Raw genomic sequence first — 19,430 nt, 5'->3', positions numbered from 1 at the left:
CCCAGCTTTCCAATTCAGCCTGGCTCCACTTTGAATGCTCACAACTGGACAATGTGTAAGTCATAGACATCTTTTACACCGATTTGCTCAAATGAAACTCTAATCTATATTGCAGAAATTGCTGCAATGATAGCTCAGAAAATGACAAAGCTTTTCCCAAAGCTAAACCCATTGTCATTACTTTATGTAGCTCCACCATCTCTCAGTGTGGCCCTCACCCCCCTGCAACTGCTTTCCCTGTCAGTAGTGAGAGGTTGATTCCTGTCACCGTGGTATGTAAGTCACCATCATCCCACATGCTGAAGTTTTCTCAGTTTCTGTGTGTTCCCCCTGATGCTTTAGATCTTCAGAGGTTGTAATATTGCCATCTTCTAGTGCCTCATTCAAGCAGTGATGCTTATGAGCAAACTTGTGGTTTTAGCATGGCATCTGTCTGCTTCCTGTTGTGCACTGCTATACAGATACCTCTGTATTTGTACTTCTCTGTTACGTTTATTCATTCTTTCCTTGATGTATTTATGTTGTGAGTTATTCAGGGCAAGGTCCGCATTCTTTTTCTTCACAATATATGAACTTAGTATAAGATCTTTGAGTATGTCTGAGATCTAATAGAAATAAGTTATTTTTGGTTATTTATTCTAACTATTCTGTTAGAATAACTAATGGTCACTTTTCTATGAAAAATGTACAGATGAGAGTTCAGACCATCATATGAAAAATACTATATAAATTAATTGGAAGAGGCTTAAATGATGTCATTTTGTTCTGAGACTCCTGATGAAAAACACTACTTAAGACTTTAAGTATTCCATGACTAAAAATGCAATTAACCCCAGCATTTAAGATAGCATTTATTATATTGCCAATTTAAAATACATATTCAGTATAAGACAATTCGTAACAAACTCAATTTTTTGATAATTCATAACTACTGGAACAGGAAATAGGGACTGTTGATTAAAAATAGGACATTGTCTGGACTCTTTTGCCTAGAGGGTTTTTTTTGTATTTTTTTTTTTTTTTAATTTTTGAATTTTCCATGGAAGAAATATTAACTGCTTAATGCCATTATTTATTTTCTTTTATCTCCTATGGGAATAAAAAGGGTAGTTTATAAATTCTTGAGTTATTTCTGTTGAAATTGGTGTTTAATTTTCATAGCTGTAAGACCTCTGAGAAAAAAAAAAAAGCCTTGGTAAATGGCAAAATATGCCCCAAAATTGACCAAGTATTTAGTAAGCCTTTCAAAACTATTTTTCTCGTATTGTCTCTGTGTTAGATTGTTTGGAAGATAAATGCTGGGCTTTGCTATTTGATGAATTTTACCAAGGTCTCCAGTTTACTTGAATTGTAGACTTTTATTTAGAAGTTAGAAGTAGCCTGTGTTGATAATCTGAAGCAGTAGCTTCATGTCCTGCCTGCTTGATTCAGGTAGGTCTAGGTGTAGATTTTCATGATTAAATCCTACTTCTGTGACCACAGTTTGGTTGTGCTGTTTGCTGTGCATTGGCTGGGGCAGGGACATGAATGAGGGAGCAGAGAGAAGCTGAGGTGTAACCTTGCAGTGTGGTGCTTGCTAATGAGCGGTAATTGCTGATCTGCACAGTTGTATTCTGCCCAGAAGAGTTCCTTTTTCAGCCCAATCAGCAAGTTACAGTTAAAAGGATGTTACAAAATTAAACACACTACCTTCTCTTCAGCCTCTGCCCCTTACTGTTCCCCGGTGAAAGTTTCTGTTCTCTATTTGTTGTTTGGTGGCTCTTCCTGAGCTCACCTTACCATGAAGCTCAGTGGTCTCCTGTGAGTGGATGTTTGTAACTTCTGCCCCCAGCTGACTTCTCTGCAAGTTGTAGGGCAGTTGCAGGTGACGACCAAAATAAATGACATCTTTTTTTGACAGTCTTGTTGGAGAGTACCTCCAAATTGAAGGATTACTACAGTTGCTTCTGTAGCACTAGTTGATCCTTGTGTTTATCCTGTTATGTTTATACAAATTGAAATACTATATTATCTGGTACCATCTCTTTCTGTAGAACACTTGCCTAATGCAGTGAATGGTGCTCTGGGGAGGAATGGCCTTACTGACAGTGCTTGTTTGTGCTCATCATTTCCTCTGCTGTCTCTGCCCTGTCCCTGGTTTTTACTGAGTAGCTTCCAAAATTGAAGGTAGAGATGTTGAATTTCCAACAGTCCTTCCATATGTTTCCTTTATAACAAATTGGGGGAATTTGGATAAAAAACCAGTCCTAGTAAGAGTAATATAAAGGAAAATTAGGTGAGCTGGCCAAGCTGAGAATGGCAGGACTTCTGTGAAGTAATGTAAATATTTGTCAGCCTTCATAGAAGTAGATCACAGGATTTGAAAGCAGCTTGCTGTGTTTGCATTTTGGTGTGACTCTTGTGCCTGCATCTGTTCCTGGGCATAAATTTATGACTTTTCATAATGTGTAAACAGATTAATTCCATGATATATGCTTATACCATTTCTTATTTTGCTTTTTTTATTTTGTGCTCTTTATTTATCCAGACCTTACAGTACCTGGAGGGAGGCTACAAGAAAGATGGGAGAGGGACTTTTTACAAGAGTATGTAGTGACAGAGCAAGGGGGAGTGTTTTCAAACTGAAAGAGAGTAGGTTTAGATTAGATAATAGGAAAATATGCTTTATTGTGAGGGTGGTGACTCACTGGAACAGGTTGTCCAGAGTGCCCCATTCCTGGAAGTGTTTAAGGCCAGGTTGGATGGAACTCCAAGCAACCTGGTGTAGTGCAAGGTGTCCTTGTCCATGGCAGGGGGGTTGGAACCAGGTCTTTTTAAGGTCCCTTTTAACCCAGGGCATTCTGTGATTCAATGATTCTATGACTAAAACAGCAGGATATGAATTTAAATGGTAGGTTACATGCAGAGTACTGTTTTTAATTTTTATTGCGCGTTTGACAGTTTTTTTGTGATACTTTTGGGGCATCATTCACCCTGCAAAGCTGGTGGCCATCATTCTTGCTGCTTTGTAATTTGCACAGGGAAATAAATTTGTTTTTTCTTCCCACCAGAACTCCAACTGCCCTTCTTTACTAGATGAGGCTGGACAATATTAAATTGGTCTATTTTAACTGTTCTGCCACTTTGCCATTCTACAGGTCTTTTGAATTAGAGTGGATGAGAGAGTATGTGTGTATATAAAAAAGCAATAAAAGTCAGTATGTTAGCTGTTAGAAAGGAGCAAGACAGATCTTATTTTTTTAAAAGTGGATCTAATAATACACAGTATGTAATAATAACAAAATATTGTTACACATTATGTGAAATTGTGACTGGGTCAAACTGTGCCTTCTTTATTAAGGTCTCTGTTATCTGCTCTGTACTATGTCATCAGCTTTTGTGCTGGTGATATTTTCATTTGCTGTGTTAGTTCAGGTGTGTGTCTGCTTTTGTTAGAGGGTAGGTAAACCACAGCAGAGAGATTTTAACTATGGCTGGTCACTGGGGACAACAATGCAGCTTTGTAAGTAGCTCATTTCTCTGAAATTATTTGACTCTGTAGTATTTAAAATATCATCTTACTCTGTAAAAGGCAATTTCTGCTTTAGAGTTCTTCAAGGGTTTACAAATTTTTCAAGTTTTTTTGCAGTTCTGGCAGTTGGAAGGTGAAAATGCATGCAGCTCTGTTTCTTTGGCAAAAAGTAATTGCTGGCCTGATCTGTTCAGGCTCCATGTCAAGGGACAGGGGGAGGTAGTCCTGCTCTGTTCAGTCCCAGAGATATGGACTAAAGGGCATAGCCAAGAGCCTGGAAGGGAGATTGTTCTTCTTGGCAGCCACACGCTGCAGGTTGGCTTGATCCATCTCATCAGTTGCACACTCTGGGTGCTCTGAATCACCTCTGGAAGTGCTTGCTTATCTCTGAATTACTTGAACCTTGAGGAGGCCGTCCATCTAAGTTATGTACCCAGTAAATACTCCCCACTGACAGTCAAACCCTTCCTGCTTGTTTTTCATTAACAGATACAGACATTTTTTGCCTTGCAACTTGAGATTCACTGTTAATTTGAATGTTAGTGTAATGTTGTTAAAATACCTAAAATACCCCGCTTTAATATGAGAGGGCTTTTGTAAAGAATTAGTCACTTCTTCATTTTGGTCTTTACTTCCAAATCTTTTGGATGCAAAAATATACTGTGGGAATTTACCTAAAAATCCCCCGACATCATATTCTGTTTGGTTTGTTTTTTTTTTTTTTTGGCAAATAGTAGCCTTAAAGCTTATCTAAATGTAGCTTATCTTATAAAATGCTACTTGAACTTAAGGATAACAAGTAACTTGGTAAACATGTTAGTATTTGTTCTTTCATTCCAGGTATAAACCCTACATGAAAATTGTTTTTAAAATGTTTCAAAACCACTTTTTCAAGAGTTAATATTTATTTACAGTTTTTTACATATGCATTTTAGGGGCATTAGTGGCTTCTGGTTTACCCAACTAATTTGCTATTTCAGTTAAACTGTGGATAATAGCTGTAAATAGGATTATTTGACTTCAGCATTGGGTAAATAATTGTCATTTTGCTTTGAGCAATTTTTTTTCAGTAAGATTTAATAATTCTACAATTTAAAATTGTGTTTACATTGGTAAGGGTGTAAATCCTACATAGGTTTAATGTCATTGCCTTGTTTTGGAGTGGACATCAGCATCACATGCGGTTGTCTGTGTGAGGGAAAGCTCAGCTGTTGCTGCTTTTGGCAATGTGGTTGTTTGCTGGCCTGTTCTGTGGGTGCATGAATTTTGGCAGCTGGGGAGAAAACCCTGCAAATGATGCAGAGTTAAAGCTGGGCTGCAGAGGAATGTGTGACAGCAGGTACTCTGAACCTGTATTCCACCATGTACAGCATCCATGTACCAGCAAATGCAGTTATGTGTCACAGTTCTGGTGACCCCATTTAATCTTTGCTCTCATTACTATGATGGATTATATCTTCACAGGCACAGTTGGTTGATCTGAAGTCTGAACTGACAGAAACACAGGCAGAGAAAGCAGTATTGGAAAAGGAAGTGCACGATCAGCTTTTGCAGCTCCACGCTGTTCAGCTTCAGCTACATGCCAAGACTGGTCAGAATGTTGATTCTGGGGCTATTAAGGCAAAACTGGTGAGTATGGCAGCTTGAATGTGGGATTATATTATTCTTCTTCCTCTCCTGGCTGAAGTTCTTCCTTGGAAGGTGTAAATAAGCTGATTACAAATTATCATGTTAAAAATACTAACTTTTTTGCTTCTCAGTAACATTTATAGTTGGTTTTTAGCAACCATTAAAAATAACATAAATAATATCAGACTAAAGAATAAGGATTTAAGAAGTTATTTTTAAAGAAACCATTTTTAGTTGTTTCTCAAAGTAAAAGAAGAAAATATTTTTGTGATTTATAAAGCTTTTCTTAAGACTGAAGTTGCAAAAGATAATAGAAGAAGTCTGTAATAGAAGAACTCAATAAACGGCACACTTTTTTAAAACTCAAACCTTTATAAAGCCCACCAAAAGTTAACAATAATTAATCTATGCTATTAATTGGCATTGACTGATAGCCAGAGCACAGACTGTCTTGTTACTAGCCACTCCACAGATTCAGGCTCTAATACTATGACTTTGTAAATTAAAAGACTAGTGTTGTATACATGTGGTTTCTAACTGTTGGCATGAATCAAAGGCTCTGATTTTCTAAAATTGCTTTGCAGTTTGGTTGCAAATACCTACTCCCAACATGTGTGGAACATTTGTCTATTCTGCTAATTTGTCCTGTTAATTAACGTGCAATAAGACACAGTAGTAGACTGTAAGTCTTAAAGGATGTCTAGGCTAATCACGGAACAACAGGAGTAACCCAAATTTTTTTGTGTTTCAGATTCAAAAGCTGTAATTGATTAGAGCTGTCTTTCTAGGGCTGCATGGCTGTATATTCAGTATAAGAGCAACATTTTCTGGATTGTCCACACATAATTTATTCTGTACTGAATTATAACTACAGTATGGTGAAGTTTATTTAGAGCTCTAAATAATTCTCGTGATGCTTTTAAATAAGCATTAGTTAAATAACTCCAAAATTTTGTAAGTGTTAAACTGCAGGTTTACATGTAGCAAACTTTTTAAGTTAACACATCACTGTGAGTGATTCTGGTCCCCAAATTTTGTTAGTTAGGTTTAACTTCTGGCTAACACAGAGACTAATACTTTAAAGCTTTTTGTTTCTTCTTACCTTGTTATAAATGATTTCTAAAGATCTATTAAATTTCCATGCTACTGACAGCAGTCTTCCCACAGGTGACAATAAATACATTCTACATACATTGGTTCAGGTTTTATCTGTGTTGAAATTGAACTTTATTAACAGCTTAGACTGATATTCCCTGCTTAATTTCCTTTAGTTTTTCCTTTTTATAAATATGAGGACTAGCGATTTGAGTTTGTTTTACTTTGTTTTTAGGGAATTCAAAGCTTTAATGGACAGAAGCTCAACTTTCAACTCTTGTAGATAAAGAAAGCTGTGAAAGTGTGCAAAGCTAGAACAAGCAAAAGTTTTGAGGCCCCTTAAATGACCATAAAATGGGACCTCTGATGTTTGGGTAAATAAAAACTGTTGTGCTGACCTTCTGGCAGTCAGAAGGTCTCTGAGGGCAAAGAAGAACTGTGTCAACAGAATGTGCAATGGGGAAATAAAGCTCTGTACTAGTTGACTTCCTGCTTTCTTGAGGGACAGACACTCTTGTATGTAGACTCTTTAGACTCTTAGCATAAATGTATACTCTATAATCTGTAAAATTGTATATAGTGGTGAACTAGGACATTTTAAGATATTTAGATTGCTAAGAAATTGATAATTGTGTAGTTTAGGCCAAATCCATTTTTAGGAGTGGTGAATTTTCTTAGTGCACTCATAATAACTCTTCGTGAGAGTATGAAGTTGCCTCGTTGAAATTTTTTTTTTTTTTTTGCATTTTTGCACTTGATGTCTTTTCTGATACTTCTGCCTGTTCTTTATGTCCCTCTTAACTCATATTATGTTGTCCTTTCTGAAAGGAAAAAATCTACTATCTGTGTAATGTTATAGAATGGATTTTTCTGTGGTTCTTTCATGTATATTATATTATCTTGCTATTCTTTTTGGAGATTCTTGATATTTTAGGAGAAAGTATTGTTTTCAATACTACAGTAAGGTTAAGTTTTTAACAAGGTTTGTTAATAAATTCCACCGCAAAATAGCAAAACTGTTGCTAAATAAAATTGTAGCAGTGTGCTTGTTCTTTATGCCATCTAATGAAATACACAGTGTGCTGGTGAAGTCCTTTTGGAGTAAGTAATTTATGTTGCATTTTCTTTAAGTTCCTATTGCCTGTTTCTCTAATTATGGAACTCTTTTCTTCTGTCTTAAGTCTGTCCTTTCTGTGGATGAAATGGTAAGTATGCTGATTGCTATTTTTTTTATGTTTAAGCAGCGCTTTTGTTTTGTGCAACAGCTTATATATATGTTGGCCTCAGAAACTGGCAAAACAGATCTGGCTTGTTCCTTCTTCCCAACAGTTGGCAAGATGCTGTGTAAAGAATTTCCTTCCTTTGCATTTTGATTTTTCTTTTCTAGATGTGGTGCCCTCTTTCCTAAATCTGTATGTATTCTATTTATTATTGCTACAGCTAGTTTGGGGTGATATCTGGCAACCTGACATTCTGAAAGATTGTTCTGGCAGTATCTCCAAAAATGTTCAGGTGTTATACAATTTTGAAAGCATGAACACTGTACACATCTATGAGTGTAATATGAAGTATTCTGCATGTTGTATTTTTTAAAAATGCTTCACTTTTTCCTTTATTTCCCTTTTCTTATTTTTTCATGGGCATGATTTAACTGGCTGGTGTAACAGCCAAAAGCATATGAACACAATAATACGTAGATACAAAGAAAAAACAAAGCAAACTTGACTTTTATCTTTTCACAGTGATAGACTTGAAAGGTTTCTAAACAGCTTTTCTACTTCTATTATGTTATATGCTTCATTATTGTTACTCAGTATTTGGCTTTTTGAAGCCACAGGATAGCTGGTAACTAAGCTTTAGTCTTCAACCTTCCTGTGTTTGTTTTTTTTTTAATATTACCAACAGAAAATACGTTTTTTGTTTTCAGAACCTATGCCATACTATGAACACTGGAGGGAATGAAACTTCTATAACTTAAGTTCCTTGATTTCTTTAAACATTTTTGAGACTTTTGTCAAGTCTTTTGACAGTCACTCAAAATAGTACATGCTCTTTCAGTACATCTTCAGAGATTCTGTATTGAAAACCTTTTAATTTTTTTTTTAATTCATGTGGTGATCAGTTGGAGACAGTCCATAGAAGATCAGCTTCTGGGTGTAATTTTCCACCTCAGTCACAGAACAGCAATCATAATAATGGAGAAAAAAGGAAGAAAAAACTTCTATGGGACTGCATTTGTCTTGTATTTTAGGTGTAACATTTAAAATGCATGACTAAAAGTGATTTTATTAGAAATGTAACATCTGGCTTCCTTTTTAATTTAAATGGCAAACCAAATTCAGAGAAAATCAGTGGAAAATCTGAGTCTGGAGGGCGTTTAAGATGGCTGCTTTGTACAAATACTGTAAAATGTGCTGCATGAAATTTGCTGGTGTAATCAAGAACCTTTGATCACTTCAGCAATTCACTTGTCTGAGGGAGGTTGGAATATGTCTGTCTTAAATTCTAGTCTTTGTCTTTTTATATTTGTCAAATAAAAGATGTTCGAAAAGTGAACAGACAGGGAGCCTGTACTGTTTAGAGCACATTAATGCATTAGTGACAATAGGAACAGAGCTAACAGGATCAGTGTATCTCTATATGGGCTTTGCAGCTACTGTAAAACAGGTGTTATGTCTGAGCTGTGACCCTTCCTACTCCTCAAGCATGGTGGCACTCTTGAATTCTTGTAATTAAAATAGCTCAAGACCAAAATAATAATAGAAAGAATTGGTATAATCTTAGAAACTCCTATTCTTGAAATGTAGATTGGTCAAAATTCTTGGCTTAGTAGTGTTCCTGCAGTTCAGAAAGAGATTTGCTGCTATTCTCACAAGAGAGCCCCAACTCAAAGGCCAGAGACCAGAACTGGCTCTGTGTGACGTGTGTTCTAACACGCGTATGGGCCAGACTTGATCTGGAGGTGGGTCATCATGGGAAGGGCAGGAAGTGAAGTGCCAGGGATTTCAAGTAATCTTTGAGCTGCTCCTCCTGAGCACTGTGCTGGGCAATTCTTGACCAACATGTACATAGGTGTGTACTCTATTCTTCTAACTGATAGAAGTATTTAACAGATGAGGGAGATAGTAGAGTCTGTCAAATTCAGAGCTGACTTTCTGGCAAAGTCAATAAATACTTCCATATATCTATTGTGAAAATAACTCCATTTGGAAGGACCAGCCTTGTTTAATTTCTCAAATGTGGCAATATTGACCATATTAATGGTTTTATATCCAGGCTTGGAATAGTGACTAGCATATTCACAATTCGATAACAGATTTGTCTTGCCAGTTCTGTAAAATTTCCTATCTGTCCTGTTGCTTCTCTGGTAGCACTTCCTTTGTTTGTTTAACAATGTAATTGGTACAGGTACAGAGAAAGGGGTTTTTTGGGTACTCCAGATAGCTTCAAAAATGCATTATGGTGAACTTAGTTTTTTTTGCTGTTTCAGCTGACAGCCATTTTTGAAAGGAAACAGTATTAGACCATGTGTCTACTATTTTCCTGGTTTGTGGTGGGAGTTTTCCCCCACTTTGTAAAAGGGATGCAGAGCAAGATATAAAAGATACAAGTAATCAAGCATGCTCTCCTTAAAGTAGATTTTGTAGATTAGCAATCTAATTCCTTTTGCACCAGTACTGTGGGTATTAGAACAGGTAATGACTATGCAGTTTCTGTACATTTGGGATGGAGCAATGTGGGACTAATTTAGATTTCCATAATTCCATTTTCAGAGGGTAAGGCACAGGGAGATAGCTTGCCTAAAGTGTGGTTTTAGTGTGGGTTTTGTTTTTGTTTTGGTTGGTTGGTTGGTTGATTATTTTTTAACAGAGCTATTTTGCACTAATTTTCTTTTAGGTTTGTCAGGGTGGGCATCTTCATGTGTAGAATCCCTGGCTTTATTTATATGGTCTTCAGAATCTGGAAATGTCTCTGGCTGGACATTTCTTGGTTGTTTGCGTGAAAATAATTGTCATTTTAAGGACATATGGACTTATGTTTCCATGTCATCATCATCATAATAGTTAAAGAATTTGGTTAAATTGAAATATTTAGTGTCTTCATAGTTCCTCTTCTGTTTTAAAAATAGTATTGTTTAACTTTGAATCTCCCATTTTCAAGACAAGAAAATGTACGGATGATATTCAGGCTACTTAAATTTTGCCACCTTTGCATAGGATAGTATGCAAACCACTAGCTGTAGTGCCAGAGTCCCTGCTTTCTTTTTTATTTCTTTCCTTGCATGCATGTCTTGTACACAGGAGGATAATTTCAGATTGTGTATGCAGAAACAGTAAGTGCTCTTTCATTACTAACTCGGATAAAAGCTTTTTAACATTTTTTTCTTGTTTGGTTTTGTTTTGTTTTGTTTTTTGTCATTATAAAGGAGAGAGAACTTGAAGCTAACAAGAAGGAAAAAGTGAAAGAAGCTCAACTGGAGGCTGAGGTGAAGTTGCTGAGGAAGGAGAATGAAGCCCTCCGTAGACACATAGCTGTGCTTCAGGCTGAGGTTTATGGAGCAAGATTGGCAGCCAAGTATTTAGATAAGGAGCTAGCTGGAAGGTATGTGAAGTCAATCCATGTCCCTTAGCATGAGATGTTTGTTGTTGTTTCCTTCCTTTGCATCCCCAGAGGCAGGTTCAAGGTTAAGACTAAGTAGGAAAAGTCTCATGTTTCCAGTTAATTAACAAAAGGAAGAAGTAAAAATCCCTGGGGTTCTTGCACTGATTGCTGCATGACCATGTGCGGTAGCCACATGAAGTGTATGAGTCTTAGAGTGCATTGCTCTTTCAGTTGTCATACAGCATTGTGTTACTCTCTTTGTCACTATGTAGGGTCCAGCAGATTCAGTTACTGGGCCGAGATATGAAAGGCCCTGCTCACGACAAGCTGTGGAATCAGCTGGAAGCAGAAATACACCTTCACCGTCACAAAACTGTTATTAGAGCTTGTCGAGGTCGGAATGACCTCAAACGACCAATGCAAGCACCACCAGGACATGTAAGTTGAAAAGATGAGCCATTCCTTCATGATTTCTAGACATGAGTTACTTCATCTTTGTGATTGTTTTCACTTCTGTACTGTGTTTTTTTCAAATGTCACTTATAAATATGTTTTTCCTTTATATGCTGAAGGACAATTCCATGCTGACTAGCAGATCCCTCTAAATGACCACAGAAGATGATACAATTCCTTTGACTTACCTAGGAAATTGAACCTCTGATATAAATATGTATGTTTATGTGTACAAATACAACTTTAACAGCAGAATTTTGTAACCTAGGCTTCAAAATGTGGATCTAGCTTATTTACAAAAACCAAGAATAAAGTTTTTAGGATTAGCTTGAACTGAAATGGTTTTTAATTTCTTTTTTTAAAAGGCCATATAAATTGACACTCTGTAAAATAAGTATTTGTAAGTTGTTTTCTTTTCCTCCTAAAGGTACTTCTTAGAACAAAACCTTTAAACAGCATTTCACTGTGAGTGTCTTTGGTAGAACTCACCAAACTTGGCACATGTCCTGTTAATCACCCCAATGTTCAGTGCATAAACCCAAACATTTTCAGTAAAGTGCTTTGCTTTGATCTGTTCTAAATACCTTAGTTGGTCAGATGGATCTTACTTCTTATGTTGCTAATTGCATGTAAAACATTGGTGGACAAATATGTGTATTTGTGATTCTAAGGATATGCATAATGGCGTCAGTGACTTAACACAAGGGAAAACAAACCTTAATTTATTTAGCCTCTCTTTTAGATTTGTGTTCAATGGCTTTTGGTGTGGTTTATTTTTATTACAATAAAAATAAACTCGAGCAAGCAACCTCTTCCTTGGGAGTGTATTACATCATCTTCTGTCATTTGGTTACTTTTAAGATGAGTTTACATCATATTACATTTCAGCAGTGATCAGCGCTTCTCATGTAGTCCCTTAATAGTTTTAATATGTGGCTGATTTTCTTCTTTTGAAGTTAAATTCTCTGTTGTGTATTAATCAGCACTGAAGTAAGTTAAATAATTATTCTCATCAGGGGTGCATAATGAGGAATCTTTTCTGATTTCATACATTTTCTGTAAAGGGGCACTGTAAGTTTGTCCTGCCTGGAGCTAGTCTAAAACTCTGTTACTCATAACACTGCCTGTATATAATTACAAAAACCCCAAATGCTGAAATGCATCAGTTTTGGTTCACACATTTATGTTTGTGCTATGTTTGTTTTTTATCAAACTAGGATCCTGATGCCTTAAAGAAGAGTCAAGGTGTTGGTCCAATCAGAAAAGTTTTGCTAGTTAAAGAAGACCATGAAGGACTAGGAATTTCAATCACAGTAAATATTTGCATTTATTTTCTATGACACAGTAGCAGCAAATTTGTATTCCTACTTCTGTAAACTATGTGGATCAGTAAATGTGTTGTTAGAACACATGAAAAAAGCATACTGAAATCCATAACTATGGTCAGAGGGCTTCAAGACTCATTTTGATAGATTATGAAATAGATAATTGCTACTTTATGTTAAGCTTACGATTTTGACTTAAGTGTAGGGTATAGACACTTCAGCAGATTAACCAGTGGTAATTCCAGGTGTAAGTATTTAGAAGAGCAGAGACAGTCTGAGACCTGACCTCCAAAGATTATCTGTTGTGATTGTAACTTTTTTTTTAAGTATCTGTATTGGCAAGCTGTATAAACTTTTTACAACAAATTTGGAAAATTTTGACTATTATACTTTTATTCTAAATATTAATACTGTTTCTTACAAGTCAATATGGTGCCTGATATGCCTTTTTTAATGAGGTTTTCTACTTTTCATTAGTTTGTATATGATTTTATAGTTTTATTAGTATTCAGAATTGTCTTCTTTAACTCTAAGTACATACTTGAAATTTTCCATTCTTCTGTGGGGAGAAGAATTAAGGGAAGCAGCTCACACATTCTTAAACATTCTTTGTTTGAAGAATGATTTCTAATTTTCTAAAATAGAAGTTGAAATAAGCACTTTAGGAACTACTATCCAAATGTCAATTTTATGTTAAAAGGCATCTCAGTTAATGAAAATTTGCTTTTTTTTTTTTTTTTGTAATAGGGTGGGAAGGAGCATGGTGTTCCAATACTGATCTCTGAAATCCATCCTGGGCAGCCTGCTGATCGATGTGGAGGACTGCATGTTGGTGACGCTATTCTGGCAGTAAATGGAGTTAATCTAAGAGATGCCAAACATAAAGAAGCTGTAACTATTCTTTCCCAACAGGTCAGTTTGGACCTGTTATCCATAGGCACGTTTAGGTGCTCCCTGTGTTCTGCCTGTTGAATTACCTTGAATTTTAGTGTTTGCTGTTAAGTACAGTGTAACGCTAAGGTACAGTGATTCTTGAGGCTCTATCACCTTACACTTAATCCTCTTATGTTTTGCAACTTACGGAGAAAAATGCTGGGTCAGTGGTGGTTCAGTTAAACACATGTATTGGCTAATCATTATTCAGTAATGCTGGCGGAAATAATTTTATTATATTGTCCCACAGAAATAACTATTTAGTGACATACACTTTACTCTTATGACGGAACAGCTCCAGCCAAACAATGTTTCTCAAGTGCTTTGTGGTCTAGAATCTTCTTCCTGCCTTGCTTCCCATTTTCAGACAGTTAAAAGCTGTGCTTAATTTATCAGGAAACTTCCTCTTTAGAAATCACTGTTTGAAATGTACTGACATGTAAGAAATTCGGGCAGTTTTGGTAAAGCTTAGCTATAGAGCTGTACTACTTTAGTCAGTAAAAACTTAACTCAGATACCTATCCAAAATACTCAACACAGCTGTAAATGTGTTCACAACAGTAAAATGTAATTGTTTTAGTAACCTATCTCATCTTGGTAATCCTGCTGGGTAGCTGTGCAGCAGTAAGTAAATTTGTATTTACCACTGCATTTTAGAGAGGCGAAATCGAATTTGAAGTAGTGTACGTTGCTCCGGAAGTTGATTCGGATGATGAAAACGTAGAATATGAGGATGAGAGTGGACACCGTTACCGTTTATATCTTGATGAATTGGAAGAAGGTGCAAATTCAAGTTCTAATAGAAAAGATGCAAATGTGGATGTCAAACCCTCACAAGGTAAATCTTCTAAAATGTGTTACATGCAGTTTAATTCTGAAGTCTCAATATGCAAACCAATTTCTGGAAAATACTGTTTTTATATTCATTGTAAAATTAATCTCTGCTGTCAGTTCAATTAACCTACTAATAGACTGTCAGTTCATCTGGTTGGTCCCTCACTGGTTGGCCTGGTTTACTTAGGTACAACTGAATTAACTGAATTAACTTACGAACTTTTTTCATGGTCATCTTTTCCCAAAGGTTGAAATTCAAATTTATTCTTACCTTTTCCAACCTCTGAACTGGGAGTTATTAATTCCCCTTAACACTTCATGTTGTTGGCTACTTCAGATACATTTTTTTAAATCAGAAAAGTAAAGAAACAGTTCCCTTTGTCCCGCAATACTACGTTCTGCTAAAAACCTGTTAGCTTTAATTTTAGTAGTGATTTCAGCAAACATTCCAGTTTTTGAAACAAGGATCACTGATCTGTCCTTCCCAAGATTGCTTTTTTCCTTAAATAATTTTTATTTTTAACTTGCAGTGTTTGATAAGAAGCCAGGTATTGATGGACATGAAAATGGAGACCTGGGGAATTCAGTTGAAGCTTCATTAGAAGACACTGCACCCAAATTAGCCCGTTCTGCTGAGTCTTTATCCTAAAAACAAACAATCAAAAAATCCACAAACCTGGACAGATCCCATCTTTGGGAACAATTGATAATCAATATTGACTGCTTAAAGTTGCATATACTAGTGTAGGTTGTAAAAGGATGATTAAATGTCAAAAGGAACTGTATTACTGTTGCCTGGAAAAAAGGCGGTTACCTCAGGGCTTCGTTGTGAGCAATTCTAAATGTGGAAAACTGTCTTTTGCGTGACACACAGAAGTTATCTAACACACAGCATGTGAAATGAATTTCTTTTAATAATAAAAGAGTAATCCCACCAAAGCTTGGGATTTCTAAAATGGATAACCTCAGTACGTTCCACTTTTAATCTCATTGATGTCCCTAAGGAAGCAGAATAATTCGTGACCAGCCCAGTTTTGACCCTTGGATGTTTTAAAGTGACAACTGATGTTCAGTTTGGTGTGGAACATGCTTTAACCCTAGACAGATGGGGGGAAGACTTGTTCCATTGCATCCATGTGTTTTGTATTTAGGATTTTTAAACTGTAATTTTAAAAAAACACTTTCTTTTTAAAATTTTTTTTCATTTTTAAAATTAAAAAATTACAGTTTAAAAAAAACCTGTAGTTTTAAAAAAACACCAGAGCTTTTATTTGAGCAAAGACTATCAAACCCCACATAAGCAGTGGAATGCTTGCTAATCATGATCCTTCAGCCCATGATAAATCTCATGAGTGAGGTTTTTGGATTTTTTGTTTTTATTTAAATTCACCACCATTTGTTCCATTTAAAACTTGCTCCAAAAGTAGTTAAACAGAGTAGTATGGGGTTTTAAAAGTGAAATTAGTTGAAAAATTACTCACAATTAATGTGGACCCTTTGGTATTTTTTTCTGAGCATCATCAGTTTTGTGTTTGTTTTTGAATGGATGTGGTTACTGCCAATGCAGAGTTGTTTGAGTTGGTCATCATTAGCTTGACCTTGTGAAATGATGAGTGCTTTTGATAGGTACTGAACATACTCATTTCACATTAAAATAATCCTTAAAGAAGTAGAAGTTGAGTGCACAGTACTTTACAGGAGGTTCTCAGAATCATACAGTGCCTGGCCCTGTCTGTGTTATGTTATGGCAGTCCTATTAACCTATAATTGTCTTACTGTTGAAGCAAAATGTTACTTCCTTTGTGAGAGCGGTGTATCTTCAAATAGTTTTTTATTGGTGTGCATCTAAAGGCCCCTGGCAGGGCTGCAGACGGGGGAGGTTGAGGATGGTGTCTTGAGCAGTTTCTCATGCTCCATTTGTAGCTCTCTTGGTGAAGTGTAGCACACTCTACAGACAAGCTCTTCGTTGTCATCGCACTTGTTATTTCAGCATGCAGTGCCATCTTTTCTGTTCGCTGCTCTGCAGGCTGTTGAACTGTAATGTGAAATGGTTTTGTATATTGAAAGAGGACCTAATGTGAAAAGACATCTTTGCAAGTGTTAACTGTGTAGGGTATAAATTCATAAGAAAAAACCTCAAAGGCCTTTAGAATAGCATCAATTAATCGTACGTTCTAAGTTGTGATGTAGAACACAGTTACTTTGTCTCTCCTAGGAGCACTATATATATATGTTTATAGAAAAAGCCTAAAAATGTATATACTTTATTCAAAAATTTTGCTATTTATAAATCCCTTAACTTCGCTACTTACATGATCATTTTGTGTGTGTGCGTGCGTGCATGAGTTCCACTTACTCAGTGGAGTAACATTATTTGGTTCATTTTTTATACTAGTGTTTGTCATACAGCATACTGTTGAAGGTTTTTAAAATAGTCAAGGCTGTACAGTTTTCACTGAACAGAAACTAGTATTTAAAAATAAAGCTGTGTGAAGAAGAAACAGGTCCCCAGGCATGTTTCTTTTTCCGAAGCTTCAGAAACTTGAGGACACATTGGCTGTGTGTTAGCAGATGAATCCACTGCCAGAACTTTTGCATCCAGATTTGTGTTTTTCCCACAGCTACTCAAGCAGAGTGCACTCTGAAACTGTCTGTGGCCTGGAACACTCAATGTCCTCTCTGTCAGGAAGGGATAGTTGAAAGCTAGGTAGTGGTCGTCTTGTCTTTGAAAATCATCACCGTGTGAAGTCTTTCTGCAGTTCTAAGAAGATAGACTTGTCCAACTAGTCTTGGAATTTTTTTAAAAGACATTCAATTTGCCTGTACAGTTTCCCTTTATTTGAGGGAAAAGTGAAAATTTTAATTTATTTGTTCTTCGTTACTTCTTGGCACACTGTGTTTTCTGTACAATGCATTTGATCAGTTTTAGCCTGAAGTGGAAGAATGTTTCTAGCATTATTTTCCTAACATTCCTCATCTGCCAGTTCCATGTGATGCTGTGCTCTTTTCTTCCTCTGCTGGACCTTTTCTCTGCTCTTATTATTTTTATCTCTGTATGAGATCAACAGAAGGAACAATTGCTGAGGAAAATGACTCGGAGTAGACACATCAGGTAGTAGTAAATTATCACCAGATTTCCTTCCCTGCAGTTTTTATAATCTTTGTTTAGGAAGCCCCGGATGGGAGGATTTTGCTCAGACACTACAGTCTGTCTCCACGTACTCTGTACTTCTTACCAGCTGATTTAACGTACTGGTTTATTTGCGATCATACTGAAATGCTTAGAGATTAATATTTAAACTGAGAAAAGTTTTGCAAGTTGAGATTTCCAGGTTCAATGGACAAATGTGTATTCTCCCCTTTGTCAGTAACTGGAAGACTCAGTCCTGCTGATTCCCAGAGGTTGAACGAGTTAGACTTGGAAGAATTTCTGAGGAAAGTCAGTGTTCAGACTTCATTTTTATTTTTTAAAGTGTAAAACAGTTTACTTGCAAGTGTATATATATTTTTACTTAAAAAAATAAAATAATATTCTAAAAGTAATTTTGCAATTTTTTTTTTTTGGTATATAATTCCTATTAAAATCTTCAGTAAGACAATTGTATTTTAAGCTAAAGGTGGGCAGTGTTTGTTGGCATCTGGGACCAATGTTAATTAAAAGCATGTAAGATAAGGAAAGTGCTTTATGGCAATAAATTTAACTGTGATCAAAGGTTGTATGTAGTATTTCCTTTGTAGAAGTGTATTCTTGGCAATGAAGAGGGTTTGTATCCGTCTAAATATATGTTAATCCACAGTTGTATCAAACAAAATTCAGATATTTATTGTATTTATCCAAACATAATTACATCATGGGTTACTCTCGTTTCTGTAGTAGATAGAACATTTTGCAAAACATGCATTCACCTAGCTAAGCTGAATATAATATATTTTTATTAGCCTGTAAATAAATATACTCTTCTGCATTGCAGTGATTTCTGCACCTAATTGAGAGTTGTATTTCATTTTCTTCTGTTTTTATATGTAGAAGAGACCCAACCCTATGTGTGTCCTTTGTTAAGCATGTAGTCCACCCTGGCCAAAAAGGAAATAATACGGGGGAAACCAAACCAGTATAATGTGAAGTTTGACTCTAATCCAGTCTTGGCCAGCAATGGTTAAGAGCAAATTACATTTTTTGAAAGACACAGTTACAGAATATGTCTCAAATTTCATTGAGATGCATTTCCTTGTGAATGTTTTTCAGTTCAAAAAAAAAAAAAATTTGCAGTGTCTGACTGTATAATAACACCATAAATATTCTGAAGCCGTTGACTAGGAAGAGCTGTAAGGACCCAGACCTGTCAAAGGGTTACGTCACTTGAGTAAAATTGGGGAAACTGCCCATTATCTCTTTTTTTTTGGTTGGTGTTTGTTTTCCATGCATTCTGAAATACTCTTACTTTTCCACTGAAGTTACAAAACACTTGCCTTTGTAAGTTAAAACTTTTAGTCCTGATATTAAAGTCTTTTTGTTCAGATTGAGCATCTGTTTTGTGTTTTAAATTGTATTTTAGAAGAAATCATCTCTCACCTATACTTGAGTGGTTGTCTTGCCCTAAAGCATCACGTTTCTCTGAATGAGCAGAGAGCTCAAGTGAAAGGCAGTGGTGTGGTAACTGGTAGTAGTATAATTATGGTAGTGCTTAAGGATTTATTGGGAGTGTGTAAGCAGAGGGCAGTAAACTGTGAGCGTAGGAACTGTCTCAATAGACACAGCTGAGTCATGTTGGATGAAAAGATGTAGAATGTACAATTGGTGAGGGCTGGAACTGTTAACTACTTATTTTTTAGCTCTAAAATTTTTAGGAGGGTTTAGATATGGGTGACTTCAGCAGATGGAAGGAAGAGGGAAAGGAGAGAGATCTTGCTTGAGTTGTTGTAAAACAAGCAGAGGAATAGAGGCAGCTATGAATGAAGATGATAGAAAGAGGAGAAACAAAATTATTTCTTTGTGTCACCTGAGGTCGAAGAAGATAATTCAAAATTTCTTTGTGTCCCAGTGTCCT

At 36.1% G+C, this 19,430-nt stretch overlaps 1 protein-coding gene across 2 annotated transcripts in view; it reads left to right on the top strand.

Moving 5' to 3' along the window:
• The window catches only part of GOPC (golgi associated PDZ and coiled-coil motif containing), a 28,656-nt gene extending 9,750 nt beyond the window's left edge, over window positions 1-18,906 (top strand). Inside the window, exons 2-9 of one of the 2 annotated variants that reach the window (XM_008637793.2) lie at window positions 4,976-5,140; window positions 7,417-7,440; window positions 10,662-10,837; window positions 11,110-11,275; window positions 12,508-12,603; window positions 13,363-13,527; window positions 14,206-14,386; window positions 14,913-18,906. In XM_008637793.2, the coding sequence (XP_008636015.1) occupies window positions 4,976-5,140; window positions 7,417-7,440; window positions 10,662-10,837; window positions 11,110-11,275; window positions 12,508-12,603; window positions 13,363-13,527; window positions 14,206-14,386; window positions 14,913-15,031 (1,092 nt within the window). In that variant the 3' untranslated portion in view covers window positions 15,032-18,906. The remainder of the gene's footprint in view (window positions 1-4,975; window positions 5,141-7,416; window positions 7,441-10,661; window positions 10,838-11,109; window positions 11,276-12,507; window positions 12,604-13,362; window positions 13,528-14,205; window positions 14,387-14,912) is intronic. The other variant, XM_017739649.1, reaches the window with a different exon arrangement.
• The last annotated feature ends 524 nt before the right edge of the window (window positions 18,907-19,430 follow it).

Source organism: Corvus brachyrhynchos, unplaced genomic scaffold (genome assembly GCF_000691975.1).
Source record: "Corvus brachyrhynchos isolate BGI_N302 unplaced genomic scaffold, ASM69197v1 scaffold14, whole genome shotgun sequence".
In the NCBI taxonomy this organism is placed as follows: domain Eukaryota; kingdom Metazoa; phylum Chordata; class Aves; order Passeriformes; family Corvidae; genus Corvus; species Corvus brachyrhynchos.
This window is presented reverse-complemented; position numbering and strand designations above follow the sequence as displayed.